Source organism: Procambarus clarkii, chromosome 84, assembly GCF_040958095.1.
Source record: "Procambarus clarkii isolate CNS0578487 chromosome 84, FALCON_Pclarkii_2.0, whole genome shotgun sequence".
Taxonomy (NCBI): Eukaryota; Metazoa; Arthropoda; class Malacostraca; order Decapoda; family Cambaridae; genus Procambarus; species Procambarus clarkii.
The window spans coordinates 14,321,262-14,338,662 of NC_091233.1; the positions used below are offsets into that span (position 1 = coordinate 14,321,262).

Consider the following 17,401-nt stretch of genomic DNA (forward strand, 5'->3'; position numbering starts at 1 on the left):
TGCTAGAACATTTGTTACAGAATTGTCCCTGTCAGGGACAATTCAGTCCCTATTCTATGTGTACTCCATCACATAGTGACGGAGTATGTGGGAATAATTTTGTTGACACTGTCCATTTTGTCAATTCTACAACAGCAGATAATATGAATTCCCAGAGATATTTGTAACTTGAGATACTTGGTTTGGTTTGGTTAAGTTAGGTTAGGTTAGCCTAACCCAGTAAATCCTCCCCGGCTAGAATATAAACCCCGGACAAAGTGCTCGTGAAATGCCAGGCATTTGCAAATATGAGGATGTGGTTGATTAGATTATATTCTTTTCTATATCATAGATGTTCAATATATGAAAAATATTTTAGACTTAAAAATGGACCCCTGAGGTACTCAACTTAACACATTTCTTCATATTCATTCCCATTTAGTATGACCTTTTGCTCTCTTTGTTTTAACTATTGTTTTGTGCACTTTACAATTTTTTTCATGAACCTGTAATTTCCTTGCTAGTCTTCCATGTGGTACCTTATTAAAGTCTTTAGCATAATCCATGTATACTACATCCACCGGAAACCCTTTATCTGAGTACCATGTTACCATGTCCCAAAAGTGAGGAGGTTTATAAGGTAGCATCTGTTTTTAAGAAGACCATGGTGTGTCGATTGAATAAGATTGTTCACTGAAAGATGGTAAATGATTCCCTCCCTTAGGATTTTCGCCATGAGCTTGCAGATGTGTTATACCTAGCTGATTGGACATTAGTTTTGTGCTTAACTCTTTCTGCTTTTTTTTAAATACTGTAAGGGTGAAATTTTCATATTTCAAATCTCGGGGTACTATCCCTTGGTTCAGATATTTTGTGGAAAGTATTTTCAGCAGTATTCATAGTTCTTCTGTCAGTTTATTTTCCTTTATAATTAAGGTTTGTTTTCTTTTGTACCATAGAAAGTACCACAGAAAGGTGTTATAATGTTGTTTTAGCTTTTCTGTACAATTTTTCTTTTTTGTTTGTATAAAAGGCTATGCAATGAATTCAAATATTTACGCTACCAATCAATTTTTCAGATAGATCATCGGATTTTGACAGTATGCTGTACATACCAGATGTTCCAAAAATAACTACAGACAACAATAATGGTACTGTGTTTACTATTTTTATACTTTATATATAGGAAGACAAGTTCAATCAATGAGCATTTTAATATATCATCAAAATTTTCATACATTTCTTTCACTTTGTTACACTTGTAAAAACTTATTCTTAGCTATATTTATATAAATGTTAATACCACTGTTAAATGAACATATTGATTTGTGTCCTTATTAGTTATAGCTTATTTATGTTGACCCAGCACCTTACTAAAGGGATTACCTTAACTTGTGTCACTATCTCTCTAGGGGGCTCCAGGTAGGCAGTATAGGTAATGCCACTAACATGCATATCATTATGGGAAAGTCCATAATTTAACACATAATTATAAGTAGGAAATTTGTAGCAAATTTTAAGATTATTAATAGGTACATTGTAGCATAATTTTGCATAAGCATAATTTTCTTGTTTTGTTCTTGTACTTTTCCTTCGAACAGTATTATTTTCTCTTCAGAATTTCACCGGAGAATAGCAGTGATGACTAGAGAACATCTTGAACGTGAGTACCAGAAAGCACGTGCTGCAATGATACAAAGAAATGAGTACTTGAAGAGACTCTTAAACGTGGAGGAACCAAACTCAATAAAGGTGACAAACAAGAAACAGAAAAAAGATAACATACAGGATGTATCACACATTAATTCAAAACAAAGACCAGCTGCACCCCAATCTGATGGTAATCTTCTATTATTTTCTTAACAATATTTCTACAGCTGTTATTTGTGTACTTTCCAATAATATTTGTTGCCTATTTTTAAGTGTATGCTAGACAATTATGGAGATTAAATTACTATAACACTGAACAACTTGGTAGCATAAAGTTAGTTATAGTAATATCTTGAGATTTGTCTGAAAATATTAATACTTGTATACAATTTGCAATTATGTACCATGCTTAAATCTTCAAATGTGCCACCCAGACATTCTGCCTGCTATACTTTCACCACCACACATTCAAAATGCGGGCTATTCTACTAGTGGCAGAACGTACACTCAAAGTTATTTGGCAGCTGGTGAAGAAACTTTGGAATCATTTGATGTTGGTATGTCCCAACATCATTTGTTGGTATTTAAATGAGGGTTTATTTAATGGACACACGTCATAAATATTATGTACCAAAATTGTGCTTAATGCCTATGAAATTTTGTTTAACATATTATACTAATCATTCCTTTCACTTACAAATTTTTCTTACTAATTTGTAATCCCATATTTCAAAGTACTTGCTGCAGAACTTGAACAAATTAAAGATTCTCAGCCAAGTGTTTCTGACTGGCAAAAAAGAAGAAAAAATGCAGAGATTAATTGGGGAGAAAGCAGGGCAATGCTGTTCGATTGGACATTGTCTGAGTTGGGTGTTCCAGATAAAGGTAAATTAAATATTGCTGTGTTCATTAAGGTTATACTGTATAATAAGCATCATATGCATATTAATGACACTCTATTAATACATTTAGACTTCAGATTGTTTAAAATGTTAGGTATACAGTATTTAAAATTAGTATAAATAATTACCCCTTTTTTCATCAGGTAAAGTTTGTGTACAATGTACAAATTGTGAGGCAAGCATCAAATGTGAAGACTGTTTTGCATTTTTGTGTCACATTTGTGACCAAATGCAACATTTTCTCATGCCTTTCCACCACAGATTATATTGGAAAAATGGCTTTTATGAGCCATTAGACCCGACACAAACTGTGTGCCCTGAAGGAAATATCTTTCACTGGAGTAAGTATACGATACCTGTATAAAATCCGTACTTTGTTCCGAGATTACTTCTACTTCCCAATCCCAGTCTAGAGCTACGATTATCTTGGTATAACAAAATAAAATGAATAAATGTTTCATTTCAGTCATTACAACATTTGGAGAAGTCTTAAAGTTTAAACCTGACACTTGGTTTTATAGATTGATTTAATCGTCTGATTGTTTCTTTTCTGTGAATTTCTCAGTCATTATCTGGAGAATAATGTCAATATTTTGTACAATCAAGAAACAATGAAATATTCAGTCTGAAATTCTTTTCCATAAAACTCATTTTGTCAAACTGTCTTCCTTTTCTTTGTTACCAGAACCTGTTGTACCAGCCCAACCACCAAATTCTTGCCCCAACTGCACAGATTGCAAGTTTAAAATTTCAAGCTCCAGCAATCTCTGCATCTTCATCACTATAATGGGTAAATAAACTTTAAAATTTACCCTTTTATTTCCATTACCGGATATTCCTGAATCACAATACATTTTGAAATTTTTGTTGCTATAAATGTTAATTTTTACATCACTATTTTAGCAAGTCGCCACACCACTCAATGCACTGTATTTTAAACTACAGGAAGGTATGACCTCTATACTCCAATCTATACATGCCACTGTGGATATGAGCATCAACAACTAGGCAAGACCATGCACAAGTCTGGTTTCTATTCATCATTAGGAAAGAGCAGCACATTCTACAGCACCAGTCTGCTTGAATCATGGCACCATATAAAAAGAAATTGTCCTGGAACATCATTTCGGGCATTAGTCACTGCACTGGAATCCTTTGGTGCTTCTCGTGGGCGTGTATGTTTTGATACCGTTATTCTTAATATTTTCAGTTTTATATTTCAATACAAAAATTATCAAAATTTTGTAGTAATGTATATTCATTTATTAATAATTAGTTTTTAATTTTGTTCAAACACAAAATGGAATGTTTTTTTTGTTTATTTATCTTATGTCATAATATGCATTTTAAATGTCACCATCTAAAAAATTCTATTCCTAGATTGGACCCATTAATTATATAACTTCGAAGAGAGTGTTCTTCGAATGGCGATTCCAGCAATATGAGCTGAGAAAAATTAGAGGAGAAGCTGACAATGAGTGTCCTGCTTGTGATAAAACCCCTTTAGCAGTACATATTGATGGCAACAAGAAGCTGTATCGTTACAACAAAGTTGGGAGGTAATAAAATGTGCTTTACAGATACTTAATGTATAGTATTCTTTTGTTCTCTACACACACTATATTATAATGAATTATATTGTCTTCAAATTAATGTTCTTATAAATAAAGTATGCACATATAAATATACATTGTCATATGACATATTTTTTAACTGAGTATGTCTTTATAGTTTGCCTTTCAATTGCATCCATATCATCATTTTATTTATCTAACACCATGTAAATTTTTGTTTTATGTAAAATTTAGCAGTGCATCAGAATTCTTCATATAAAACATTTTTTGATACCCCATTACCCATTGTTTAATATTAGCCACAAGCAAAGCCATTTTTAGGAGTCCTACATGCAAAAGGACATGCTTGGTATTGTCAGGTAAATAAAAATATAACATTACATTTATGTATACTAATTAAATTTAATGTAATGTATACATTACATTAAATATAATAAGTACAGTTTGTGTAAAAAAATTTAAGATTTCTGATTGTTTAAGATTAATGATATACGTATCATTTAATATAGTAGGAGGCTTTTAATTTTTGTACAATAATTTGAATTTTTTTTTACTGTATACTTTTATGTTAAAGGTATTATATGGAGGGCGGTGGCAAGAAGGAAGTGGCATGACTTTAGGGGAAGAGGCAGAGCAAGTGTTTGCATACCTCTCACGATACAACTCTACAACTAAAAACATGCTGAAAGCTGGTATTTGTTTATATGGTTCATCTGATCAAGTTTTTTATTATTTTACCTGCCCTGTAATCAGTATAATGCGATTTGTATTCAGTATTCAATAAGTATCAACTCCCTCAAATAATCAATAAAAGAATGAAAACATATTGGTCAAACTTGAGTTGGTCTTGGTGAGTAAAGGTATGTTATGAAACTGTTATTAATCTATGCTCTTCAAGATGTTCATTGCTATAAATATTTTTCTCAGAAAGAACAGAAGAACTCACAGAGGGTGCAGTCTTTTGGAACCATCGAAAAATTGATGGACTGGCTCGTGCATTAGTTACTCGACTCAGAAAGGTACTAAAAATAATATATATTTATTTTATTTATTTGTATTTATTTTGAAACTTATTATAATGCATTTATATGTGAAAGGTATTATAATGCATTTATAGGTTAGTTATGTGTTCAGATCATGTACTACATATATTTTCCATTATAAATTAGCGACCATTTCCTTGAATTAACTGCTTGAACTTTTTCAATATATCAATAAGGTTAATTTGTATAAAGTATATAGTATTTAATTAACCTAAATGTATGATTCCGAGATATATCAAATGTGTTCACAGAGAAATCACAGTATCGTGATATATCACGGGAACTGTGATGAGGGTTTGAACCCCATGCACTGAGTGCTCTCAGATGCATGCTCTAGTTCACTACGCCACGACATGGTCAGATGAATTGCAACTTGGAGTACTACTGCCCCCACAAGGATCCCAAGGCTTCCACTGAAGCCAAACCAGGTTTCACACAATTCCCCCATGAACTCGGTCTCTGTCATTCAGTAGTTCTGCCTTTGATGCCCCCATTTCAATGTCTTTCTCCATGTATTGATATATCACAATAATATGAATTCTATGTGTATTGAAAGGGCCATCAGAGGTAAAACTACTGGAGGACACAGACCAAGTACATGGGAAACTGCATGCACAACCGCCCATGGAATGGGTATGGGGGTGCATAATTAACAAAAATTGAATTGTGGGTTCATTAGTACCCTAGGTTGCAATTCTTTTGATCATGTTGTGGCGCATTCAACTACAGCAAGCATCTGGGAATGCCAAGCCCATAGGTTCGAACCACTCATCATGGTTAATGTGATTTGTTCATTAAATTTATTATATTTTCAAATAGGCCAGAGAGACGGAAATAACAGTTTCAAATGAGATCGACAAACTTGATGTTCAAAAGTCATTGATTCAAGAATGGCGATCTGACCTACAAATGATTTGTAAGGAGTTAGAGTTAAACACTGGAACAACCTCGAAGAACATAAAATATTCTATCGAGGCAGTTGCAGACTCTATCAGGCATCGCAAAAATCTGATTGCCACTGATGCAGGTAGGCTTACTATTTCTTTGTTAACTCTGAAGCAATTTCTATTTAGCTCTTGTCTATAATTTCTATGTAGGTAAATGATGAGGAAATTTTTTTAACAACTTTAAAACTTTCAGCCAAAAAACTTTATTTGCAGCATCCAGTAAAATGCGCTCTTCCCTCCGGCACAGAAATGAGTGTGATAGGAAAAAGCTTCAAGGCTTCATAAAAATCTACAATAGTGAAAACTCTGAAATTCTCAGTGAAAAGGATGCAATAGAAGGTATCCTGCCATGGCACAATTTATTGCCTCATCATAGCCAAAATGGTATGTAACTACATCTCATTTTATCAGGGGTTACAATTCGGCCTTATCAAGATAACTAACATTTAGCATGCATAATGGATAAGCTTTACTTATTTTTGAAGTAAAATATCATCACTACTGTTTGTAAAATAGGTGCAGTATCATAATCCGTAGGTTTTTATCAGGTTGATACTGCACAATAAACTATGTATAGTATGTATAATGCAAGTACCTAAACTGTAATTACATTAAATTGAGTTGTAGTTTACTTGCAGTAAATATAAATTTCCTCTTTTATTAGTGTCCCTTGCTCAAAAAAAGAAGGCAGTAGAAGATGTGGAGCTTTAGAAGAGATCCAGAGAAGAGCAACAACACACTGTTCAAGAAATGCTGCATTATCTCGCATATTACAAGAATAAGAGAGAGATTTTAACCGAACATACTGAAGAGTTGTTATGTGGAATTTTTCCTTCATATCTAAGCAAGGTAAGCTAACAGCCTAAATGTGTGTTGCAATTCAGTTCTTCATAAACATTTATCCAGCAGAATTTTATACTTGTCTTGCTATTTACAACTTTGACAGGTAGACAATTCCATGGTTTTCATATACTGTACTGGTGTGTTTTACATATATTTGAACTTTTACCGAAAACTTTATTTATTTATTCTAATTTCTTTAGTATTTTCAGGGAAATTTGTAAATGTCTTAAACCCCATTAAATAGTCTATATATTACAGGATCCTAACAAGTACACTATTGAAGAGAAGCACCTATCAACCAAAAATAAGAGTGGAATCTTGGCTCTTTTGAAGCAAGGGCAAAAGATGTGTTCTGACAAGCTGAGTGATGCAAAGCGTTTATTTGGATACCAGGAAGAGGATGTTGATGTTTCCGAGCCCTACCTGGAGCTTTGTGACAGTGAAGATGATGATGATGAAGATGAAGATTTACTACTAAACTCATGATACAAAAGTTAAGTATAATAAATTTTACCTGATTTCTCTTGCTAATTTCTCTTACTTAATTTCTCTAATTTCTAATTATCCTAGCCCTAAGATTACTACTGGCCTCCATTGCCTTGCCTGCACTTTGTTTCCCCCTTAACCATATCACTCATTCTTACAGGTGTGAGACAGAGAGGTACAAGATCATCCAAGAGGAACAACACCTGAAGCACCCAACATTTGGGTGTTTTAATTAATAAAAACGCCCTTCATGGCTTCACTCATCCTGGCTGGTTTAATTAAAAAAACCTAACCTAAACCTAATATATATACCTCTAGAGTCAAGGGAGTTAAGTTTTAGGCTGCACAATGAAACTGCTATTGACAATTTTATAACTGCTGCTGATAATGTCTGTCCTGTGACTTTTTTGTAAGCATAACCAAAAGGCTTAACAATCCCTTGCTTACAAAGGGAATACTTAAACCCATTAATAAAAAACATGACCTTGAGAAGAAGTATAGGTTAGGAATTGTCTCCAAAGAATTCTCATGCTCTTCAACAGGTCACTTGAACTCCAAACCTTTCCAGTTATCCTAAAAAAAGCGAGTTACCCCTGTACACAAATGTGGTGATCTCACAGATGTTAACAATTACAGACCTATATCAATCCTGCCTAACTTGTCAACATTTTTTGAAAAACTAATCTACAAGCAGTTTTACTCTTATCTAGCCAAACACCATATACTTAGTACTAGGCTGTACAAGAATATAACAACTCTTGTATATATCTCAAAAAAAAAAAAAAAAAAAAAAAAAGCACAAGACGAAGCTTGAAAAAGTTTAGTGGTATGCAAATAGGCTAGTCCCAGGACTAAGAGGCATGAGTTACGAGGACAGGCTGCGAGAAATGCAATTGATAGGGTACATAAAGATAAACTGTTTAACACGGGTGGTAGGCGAACAAGGGGACACAGGTGGAAACTTAGTACCCAAATGAACCACTAGGATGTTAGAAAGAACTTTTTCAGTGTCAGAGTAGTTAATAGATGGAATGCATTAGGCAGTGATGTGGTGGAGGCTGACTCCATACACAGTTTCAAATGCAGATATGATAGAGCCCAGTAGGCTCAGGAATCTGTACATCAGTTGATTGCCAGTTGAGAGGTGGGACCAAAGAGCCAGAGCTCAACCCCCCGCAACCACAACTAGGTGAGTATACACACACACACACACACACACGTATACACACACACACACAGACACAAACATACACACACTAATGCCTCTATTCACCTTGCAGTAAATAGGAACCTGAAAGTCAGGAAGCTGCTAAAGGCTGCATCTTGGGGATGTGTGAGTGTGTTAGATAAAAATATATGTTGTTTAGATATGATGGAGGAAAAGAGGCCGAGAGTCGGTACATTAGACAACCGACGCTTAGAAAGGCGGGGTCCAAGAGCTAACAGCTAAATCTTGGAAATAATAAATTAAAATATTTAATACACCCACATACATGTTTCACATTATTTTGGCTGAGGGCACACTGAGGGCTGATGGCCCCGTCGACGGGGCAGGAAGTCGGTGGTTGATCAAAGGCCTCCCACATCCTCCACATACCTGAGGATTATTCCGGCTTAATTTTAAACGGAAGTAATGTCTTGGCATTTACGGCTTCAGCGGGTGGGTGGGTCCGTGGGTTTATTACACTGTGAGTGAAAACAATCGCCTATTCTCTATTTTATATTGCGGCTTGTAGAGCTAGAAGCTGTTGCCTCTTGTGTGCGTTGCACAAGGGGATTAATATCTGGATTAATAGCTTTCAATATTTCCAGTATTTTTTAAGGTAACGCTTAAATACCGAAGATACTGCTATTGGACACCGCTTAATTGACAATGTCTCAACAACGCAGGCTAAAGATGTGCGTGGCTCCTGCTATTGCAATGATGCTCATTTGTTTTTCAATGATGGGCCTTAGTTGCCCCCTCTCTAACTTACCGTTCTAAATACCCCTTCTCCATCTTCCGCAAACATTTCCCCTCATACATCTCCCCCCTTTCCTCCTGTCCCCCTTGTCCATCTTTGTCCCCCTGTCCATCTTTGTCCCCTGTCCCTCACTTTGTCCCCTTGCCCACATTTTCTGTCCTCTGTCCCAGATCCCTTTCCCCCTCTCTGTCCCCCTGTCCCCCCTTTCCATCTCTCTGTCCCCCTGTCCCTCTCTATCCCATTGTCCCTGTCTCTGTCCCCCCTGTCTCTCTCTGTCCCCCTGTTCTTCTCTGTCCTCCTGTTCCTCTCTCTGTCCCCCTGTCACTCTCTGTCCCCCTGTTCCTCTATGTCCCCCTGTCCATCTCTCTGTCCCCTGTACCTCTCTGTCCCCCTGCCCACTCTTTCTGTCCGCTGTCCATCATCTGTCCCCCTCCCTTTCCTCCAGTCCCCCTATCCATCTCTGTCCCCTTGTCCCTGTCTCTCCTCTGTCCCCTCTCTCTTGGTCTCCTGCCCCCCTCTCCTCCCTCTGTCCCCCGGTCCCCCTCTCTGACCCTGTCCCTCTGTCTCTGTCTCTGTCCATGTCCCCCTCTCTGTCCCTGTCTCCCTCCCTGTCCCACTGCTCCCCCTCTGTTCCCCCGTCCCTCCTCTGGCCCTGTCCGTCTGTCCCTGTCCCTCTGTCTCTGCCTCTCCTCGTTTCTGACATTCTCTGTGTCAGCCTATCTCTCTGTCTCTTTCCTCGCTCTATCTCTGTCATTCTCTCACTGACTTTGCATATCCTTATCTATACGTCTCTGTGTCTAACATTCTCTCCCTGACTCTGTCTATATCTATTTCTCTGTCTCGATCTTCATCTCTTTCTCTCTCTCTCTCTCTCTCTCTCTCTCTCTCTCTCTCTCTCTCTCTCTCTCTCTCTCTCTCTCTCTCTCTCTCTCTCTCTCTCTCTCTCTTTCTCTCTCTCTCTCTCTCTCTCTCTCTAGTTAGTACATACATACATACATACATAAGATATAAAACAGTGGAGGATTCCCAGGTAGAACAATCAACCACAATGCCCATTACCCCTTTACCCTGATGTCCTTAACTACACAACTATACAAGAGTCATTAACACGTGTAATGGCTGATCCCCCATCTTTCATTTTATCAGCTTAGTTCCTTTATTATGCCCCAATTACTCATCCCTTGAGCGGTAGTTAAACTGAACCCAAATTTAAAAAAAGTTCTTTGCTAAGCAAGCTACAGTCTTGATAAGTCAGATATATTGTTTGTTAACACATTTCTCAACAATGAACAGTCAGTTTTATCAAGCTAACATATCCTAACACAACGAGTGAGAGTATTAACTGGTATAATTATTTTATTAGACCAGTATATATTATTAGATTATACTGGTATAATTATATATATATATATATATATATATATATATATATATATATATATATATATATATATATATATATATATATATATATATATATATATATGTGTATGTATGTATGAGTGTGTGTGTACATGTGTATACAACATTAATAATTTTGTAACTAGCGTCAAACATTGTTATTTGCTTAGCTAAACGAACTAGAGGGTTCCGGTCCTGAACCGATTATGTGCCTCTGTAATCCTTTACACCACGGCCCACGGGATGGGTATGGGGTGCATAATAAAGAAAGCAATAGAAGAAATTGAAATTGCATAATACGGTTATTGACATTCAATAATAGTAAGATAAAGCAATGAGGACCAAATGGGAGACCAGTGATCAGTGTCTTGTATTCCCTGCAATACCTCAAATCCTACGTACCTCACTGACAGGCTCCAGTATGTTTCTGTGAATAATTCAATTTCTCCCACCCTACCCATCAACATTGGTGTTCCTCAGGGCAGCATACTTGGCATACTTGGGTATCCTTTGGAGGTGCTTATCCAGTTCTCACTTGAACACTATGAGGGGATTGCCAGTTATGCCATGCAGTTATGCAATGTATGAATCTATCTATAAGTCCACCAATCTTTGTAAAAATTTCTTGTATGGATGTACCTTACCTAAATAAACATTTATTTATTTATTATTTATATTTAGGATTCATCAACTGCCAAAGATATTCACATGTCAGTATAATTCTGGCGAGAGAGAGGTTTGGGAAAAGCCGTTATACCAACTAGTCAGCAATAAGGGTGATATTTGTGGGGCACAGGCACACTCGGCCTGGCCCATTAACCCCCAACTGACACTATAACTACTAGCTACTAGGTACATGAACATAATTACATAATTTACGTACATAATTTAAGGTACATAATTACTAGGTACATGAGGACTGGCCATTGTACTATATAGACCTGAAAAAGTGTAACTTAGCGACAACAAGAAAATATTGAATCACAAGACCAACGACGACCATTCCCTTACCCTGCCATAAACACTGAAATTTGACACCCTACCTCTGGAGCCACCCTGACCACAGGTCCACCAACTACATTTCCCTCCCTCCAACTCTGCCTCCACTTACATTGTACACCACGCAAGTGTGGACTAGTGTGTAAATCTTACTGATACCACACTTAACCTTTATTCTTTCTCAATGTGTTGTATAAAAGGATCTGATTATACCGTTTCATTTCTAACTCCTTTTCTTGGAAGAATGCCACATATGATCGTACACACACACTAGGTCTGTATAGGGTATAGGCAAGGTCTGACAAGGTATACTAGGTGAGTACTAGTTGAGTACTTACACACAAGATATTCTAGGTGAGACTAGGTGAGTATACACACACACGCAACATATACTAAGTTAGTACACCCAGAAACAAGATATACTAGGTGAATACACACATACAAGGTATACTAGGTGAGTACTAGTTGAGAACTTACACACAAGATATTCTAGGTGAGACTAGGTGAGTATACACACACACACGCAACATATACTAAGTTAGTACACCCAGAAACAAGATATACTAGGTGAATACACACATACAAGGTATACTAGGTGAGTACTAGTTGAGAACTTACACACAAGATATTCTAGGTGAGACTAGGTGAGTATACACACACACACGCAACATATACTAGGTTAGTACACCCAGAAACAAGATATACTAGGTGAATACACACATACAAGGTATACTAGGTGAGTACTAGTTGAGAACTTACACACAAGATATTCTAGGTGAGACTAGGTGAGTATACACACACACACGCAACATATACTAGGTTAGTACACCCAGAAACAAGATATACTAGGTGAATACACACATACAAGGTATACTAGGTGAGTACTAGTTGAGAACTTACACACAAGATATTCTAGGTGAGACTAGGTGAGTATACACACACACACGCAACATATACTAGGTTAGTACACCCAGAAACAAGATATACTAGGTGAATACACACATACAAGGTATACTAGGTGAGTACTAGTTGAGAACTTACACACAAGATATTCTAGGTGAGACTAGGTGAGTATACACACACACACGCAACATATACTAGGTTAGTACACCCAGAAACAAGATATACTAGGTGAATACACACATACAAGGTATACTAGGTGAGTACTAGTTGAGAACTTACACACAAGATATTCTAGGTGAGACTAGGTGAGTATACACACACACACGCAACATATACTAGGTTAGTACACCCAGAAACAAGATATACTAGGTGAATACCCTAACACCAACCTCCTACAGTACACAACACCAACCTCCCACAGTACACCTCCCACAGGTAACCCCAGCACCAACCTCCCACAGTACACAACACCAACCTCCCACAGTACACATCCCACAGGTAACCCCAGCACCAACCTCCCACAGTACACAACACCAACCTCCCACAGTACACAACACCAACCTCCCACAGGTAACCCCAACACCAACCTCCCACAGTACACCTCCCACAGGTAACCCCAGCACCAACCTCCCACAGTAACCCCAACACCAACCTCCCACAGTACACAACACCAACCTCCCACAGTACACATCCCACAGGTAACCCCAGCACCAACCTCCCACAGTACACCTCCCACAGGTAACCCCAACACCAACCTCCCACAGTACACAACACCAACCTCCCACAGTACACCTCCTACAGGTAACCCCAACACCAACCTCACACAGTACACCTCCCACAGTAACCCCAGCACCAACCTCCCACAGTAACCCCAACACCAACCTCCCACAGTACACAACACCAACCTCCCACAGTACACATCCCACAGGTAACCCCAGCACCAACCTCCCACAGTACACCTCCCACAGGTAACCCCAACACCAACCTCCCACAGTACACAACACCAACCTCCCACAGTACACCTCCCACAGGTAACCCCAGCACCAACCTCCCACAGTACACAACACCAACCTCCCACAGTACACATCCCACAGGTAACCCCAGCACCAACCTCCCACAGTACACAACACCAACCTCCCACAGTACACCTCCCACAGGTAACCCCAGCACCAACCTCCCACAGTACACCTCCTACAGGTAACCCCAACACCAACCTCACACAGTACACCTCCCACAGTAACCCCAGCACCAACCTCCCACAGGTACAAAATGAAGCCATGAGAATTATCTTAGGATGCCCAAGAAATGCTATGATTGAGAAAATCAGGATGGAGTTGAATCTGCAGAGTATTGGGGATAGAATTGCAGAGATAAATGTAGCTTCTGCCATTAGATTAATGAGAGGTGGGGGAGCTAATGAATTGGTCCTCTCAGTTCAAAAGGTGGGAAGTACTGAACAATGTATGATGAAGAAAAGAGCATATATGAATACCTTATGTTCTAATGTTATTAAGTATGATGTTATTTCAGAGTGTATTGCTGTGCCCAAGAGAAAATTTACACCACCATGGGAGGATTGTAATGTAGATGTAGTAATTACTCCCTTGCAAAAGAAAAAAAGTATGTATGAAATAGGAGAGCTGAGGGCAACATATGATTGTATAATTAGAAAATTGCCTACAGAAAACACTCTACTACATGTATATTGTGATGGGTCAGTAGCTAGGGATGGGAAGGCAGGATGTATATTGTGATGGGTCAGTAGCTAGGGATGGGAAGGCAGGATGTATATGTTCTTAACATTCTGAAACCTATATTGTTTGCTGATGATACTACACTCATCTACTCCAACCCCAACCCACATACACTAAATACTGTAATGTTGTTAATAATGAACTAAAAAAAGTCCACTTATGGATGTCAACCAACAAACTAACACTTAACATAGAAAAGACCTACTACATCTTATTTGGAAGCAAATCTACAAATGCAATTCAGCTTCAGATGACAATGTAAACATTAGCAATAACAATGATGGAAAGTTTCTTGGTCTATTCTTAGACAAGAGACTCAACTTCAGTACCCACATACAATACATAACTAAGAAAGTCTCTAAAACAGTTGGTATACTCTCCAAAATCAGATATTATGTACCTAACCCTGCTCTCATCTCTCTATATTATACACTAATCTATCCCTATCTCAACTATGGTATCTGTGCATGGGGTTCAACCACTGCAAACCACTGCAAACCACCTCAAGTCCATCATCACCCAGCAAAAATCTGCTATCAGAATAATATCAAATTCTGCTTTCAGACAACACACAGCCCCCTTGTTTAACTCCCTAAACATGCTAAACATAATCTCACTCCATAAATTCTCTTGTGTCAACTACATTTACAAAACCCTGTTCTTAAATGCAAATCCTGCTCTGAAACTCTTCCTGGACAGATGTAATAGGACCCATTATCACCACACCAGAAATAAATATCTCTTTGATATCCCCAGAGTTAAACTTGTATAAATAAATAAATAAATAAATAAATATGTTTATTCAGGTAAGGTACATACATACAAGTAATGTTACATTAATGGATCGATATATAGATAGAGCTAGTACATACAATGCCTAAAGCCACTATTACGCAACGCGTTTCGGGCAGGAAAAACATTAATATCTAGAACTTAATACTAATTGAGCATAAAGAATAAAATGTGTTGAGAACAAATACAAATAAAGATAAAAAAAAGAGGGAACATGACTGAAAAAGCAGCACAAATACAATAGGTTGACAAACAGTGTTGATTAAAAAAAAAAAAAAATAACAGACATGGGTTGACAATAGAGGGGTAAGGTAGGTTAGTGAATTTATTAGGTAGTGTTTAGTTTTTATCTTAAACTGGTTGAGAGAGGTACAGTCTTTAACATGGTTGGGAAGATCATTCCACATTCTGGGTCCCTTGATTTGTAGAGCATTTCTAGTTTGATTAAGTCGTATTCTTGGAATATCAAAACTGTATTTTTTTCTGGTGTGGTGCTCATGGGTTCTGTTACAACCTTCAATGAAGCTTTTGAGCTTATATGTATGTATTTGTAATGTATGTATTTAAACAATGTATTTATTATCATTTATCAATTCTGATAGAAATTACCTACTTAAAATTATCTGTTAGATTAAGGACCTGCCTGAAACGCTGCGCATACTAGTGGCTTTACAAGATTGTAAATACTGTACTATTCAATGTATTCTCACAACCCCAATGTACCTACTTGTATATATATAAATAAAATAAAATAAAATATTGTGATGGGTCAGTAGCTAGGGATGGGAAGGCAGGATGCAGTATGCCAAACTGAATTCGTGCGCCCCTTGAGGGACTTGAAGTAGAGGGATAGGGATCACAGGATAAGTATGGGTTGCACAAACTACTGGTAACAGGATGAGTATGGGTTGCACAATTAATTACTACAAAGTGGTTGAGTATGGGGTGCACGTAAATGAAGACTCCCAAGAAGCAAATCAGAGATCAGCCCAAGCTTCATCTTGAGGCAAAGCTCAATGCCTTAAGCCATATTGATGCTCTGTCCACAGAGCATTCTCTCTCTCAAATCATAATAGTACACTAATGGTTCCCTACACCACCCCTCAGGTGCAGCTGCAGCAGGCTTGGGTGACATGATGACTATGGGGTGCACAATAAACTAACACTCACAGAATGAGTATGGGCTGCACAATAAGCTACCTCTTACAAGATTAGTAATAAAGAAACATTAATTTTTTGGGTAGGGTGACTGAAACTCATCCTGGGGTAAAAATGTTTATTTAAATTTATTATAGTTAAATGAATTTAGTAAATTATTCCATATATTGTATTATAAGTGAATTGACACTAAACTATAAATGATACTAATAAGGTTTTAAAAATGAAAAACAGTAAAAATCCTTCATGTAAGATATGGAAGTTGAAAAGTAAATTAACTGTAAACTAAATTATAAACTGTAGACATAATATAAAGTATTATAAGTAAAATACCTATAAACTACCAAATAATGTGTAAGGAACCATTTCTATTGTTTGTCCTTTTTTACCTGTTTCCTCAGGTATTTTAAAATTCCCATTCCGTTGTTACTACACTGTTTTCCTGGTGTAGTTCCCTGTGGTTCAAATTTTACTACTTGTACTTCTTGCTGTTTCTGAAGGATTGCTAATGGTAGCCCTTGTTGCACCGGCGGAACTTTTTGTAAATGTTCCACCTGCGGAACTTTTTGTAATTGTTGAATTTCTTGCACCTGCGGTACTTTTTGGACTTTATGCACCTGCTGCACTTGTAGCTCGTCAGGATTTTTTTCCAGGGCATTATCGCTATCACCTTCTGATCCTAAAGTAAGTTTATCTGCATCAAGCTTCCTTGTGCGTGCTGGAATAAAAAATAAAAATAAAAAATAAAAAAATTTGAAATGGAAGATCCTGTGTAACAAATTTAATCAGTTACTATGATCGAGCCGCAGAAATTTTACAGGAAAGATATGGTTGGGTTGACTGCATCTATCTGGACCTAAAAGAGGCATTCAATAGAATTCCACATAAGAGTTTGTTCTGGAAACTGGAACATATTGGAGGGATGACAGGTAAGCTTCTAACATGGATTAAAAAATTTCAAACTGATAGAAAAATGAGGGCAGTAATCAGAGGCAATGTATTGGAC

General features: G+C 37.3%; 3 protein-coding genes across 4 annotated transcripts in view; 2 read left to right on the top strand and 1 right to left on the bottom strand.

Moving 5' to 3' along the window:
• The window catches only part of LOC138358555 (protein delta homolog 1-like), a 49,539-nt gene that overhangs the window by 18,368 nt on the left and 13,770 nt on the right, over positions 1-17,401 (top strand). The window lies entirely within an intron of this gene.
• Positions 2,265-7,393, top strand: LOC123768338 (uncharacterized). 2 transcript variants are annotated; one of them, XM_069316566.1, is made up of 10 exons: positions 2,265-2,872; positions 3,217-3,321; positions 3,477-3,706; positions 3,912-4,090; positions 4,680-4,797; positions 5,033-5,124; positions 5,968-6,175; positions 6,309-6,479; positions 6,760-6,944; positions 7,197-7,393. In XM_069316566.1, the coding sequence occupies exons 5-9, from the start codon at positions 4,716-4,718 to the stop codon at positions 6,804-6,806; spliced, it is 600 nt and encodes a 199-aa protein (XP_069172667.1). In that variant the 5' UTR covers positions 2,265-2,872; positions 3,217-3,321; positions 3,477-3,706; positions 3,912-4,090; positions 4,680-4,715; the 3' UTR covers positions 6,807-6,944; positions 7,197-7,393. The 2 variants fall into 2 exon arrangements, with proteins under 2 accessions (XP_069172667.1, XP_069172668.1); XM_069316567.1 differs by lacking the exons at positions 2,265-2,872; positions 3,217-3,321; positions 3,477-3,706; positions 3,912-4,090 and adding an exon at positions 4,171-4,464.
• Positions 16,414-17,401, bottom strand: part of LOC138358505 (uncharacterized) — a 4,523-nt gene continuing 3,535 nt past the window's right edge. The window contains exon 3 of the mRNA XM_069316483.1: positions 16,414-17,113. Coding sequence (XP_069172584.1) covers positions 17,075-17,113 — 39 coding nt within the window. The 3' untranslated portion in view covers positions 16,414-17,074. The remainder of the gene's footprint in view (positions 17,114-17,401) is intronic.

Coding starts and splice junctions, on each gene's coding strand:
- LOC123768338 (XM_069316566.1), top strand. CDS start 4,716: ATGACTTTAGGGGAAGAGGCAGAGCAAGTGTTTGCATACCTCTCACGA. Junction 5,125..5,967: donor TAGTTACTCGACTCAGAAAG/GTACTAAAAATA, acceptor ATTTTCAAATAG/GCCAGAGAGACGGAAATAAC. Junction 6,480..6,759: donor GCCTCATCATAGCCAAAATG/GTATGTAACTAC, acceptor CTCTTTTATTAG/TGTCCCTTGCTCAAAAAAAG.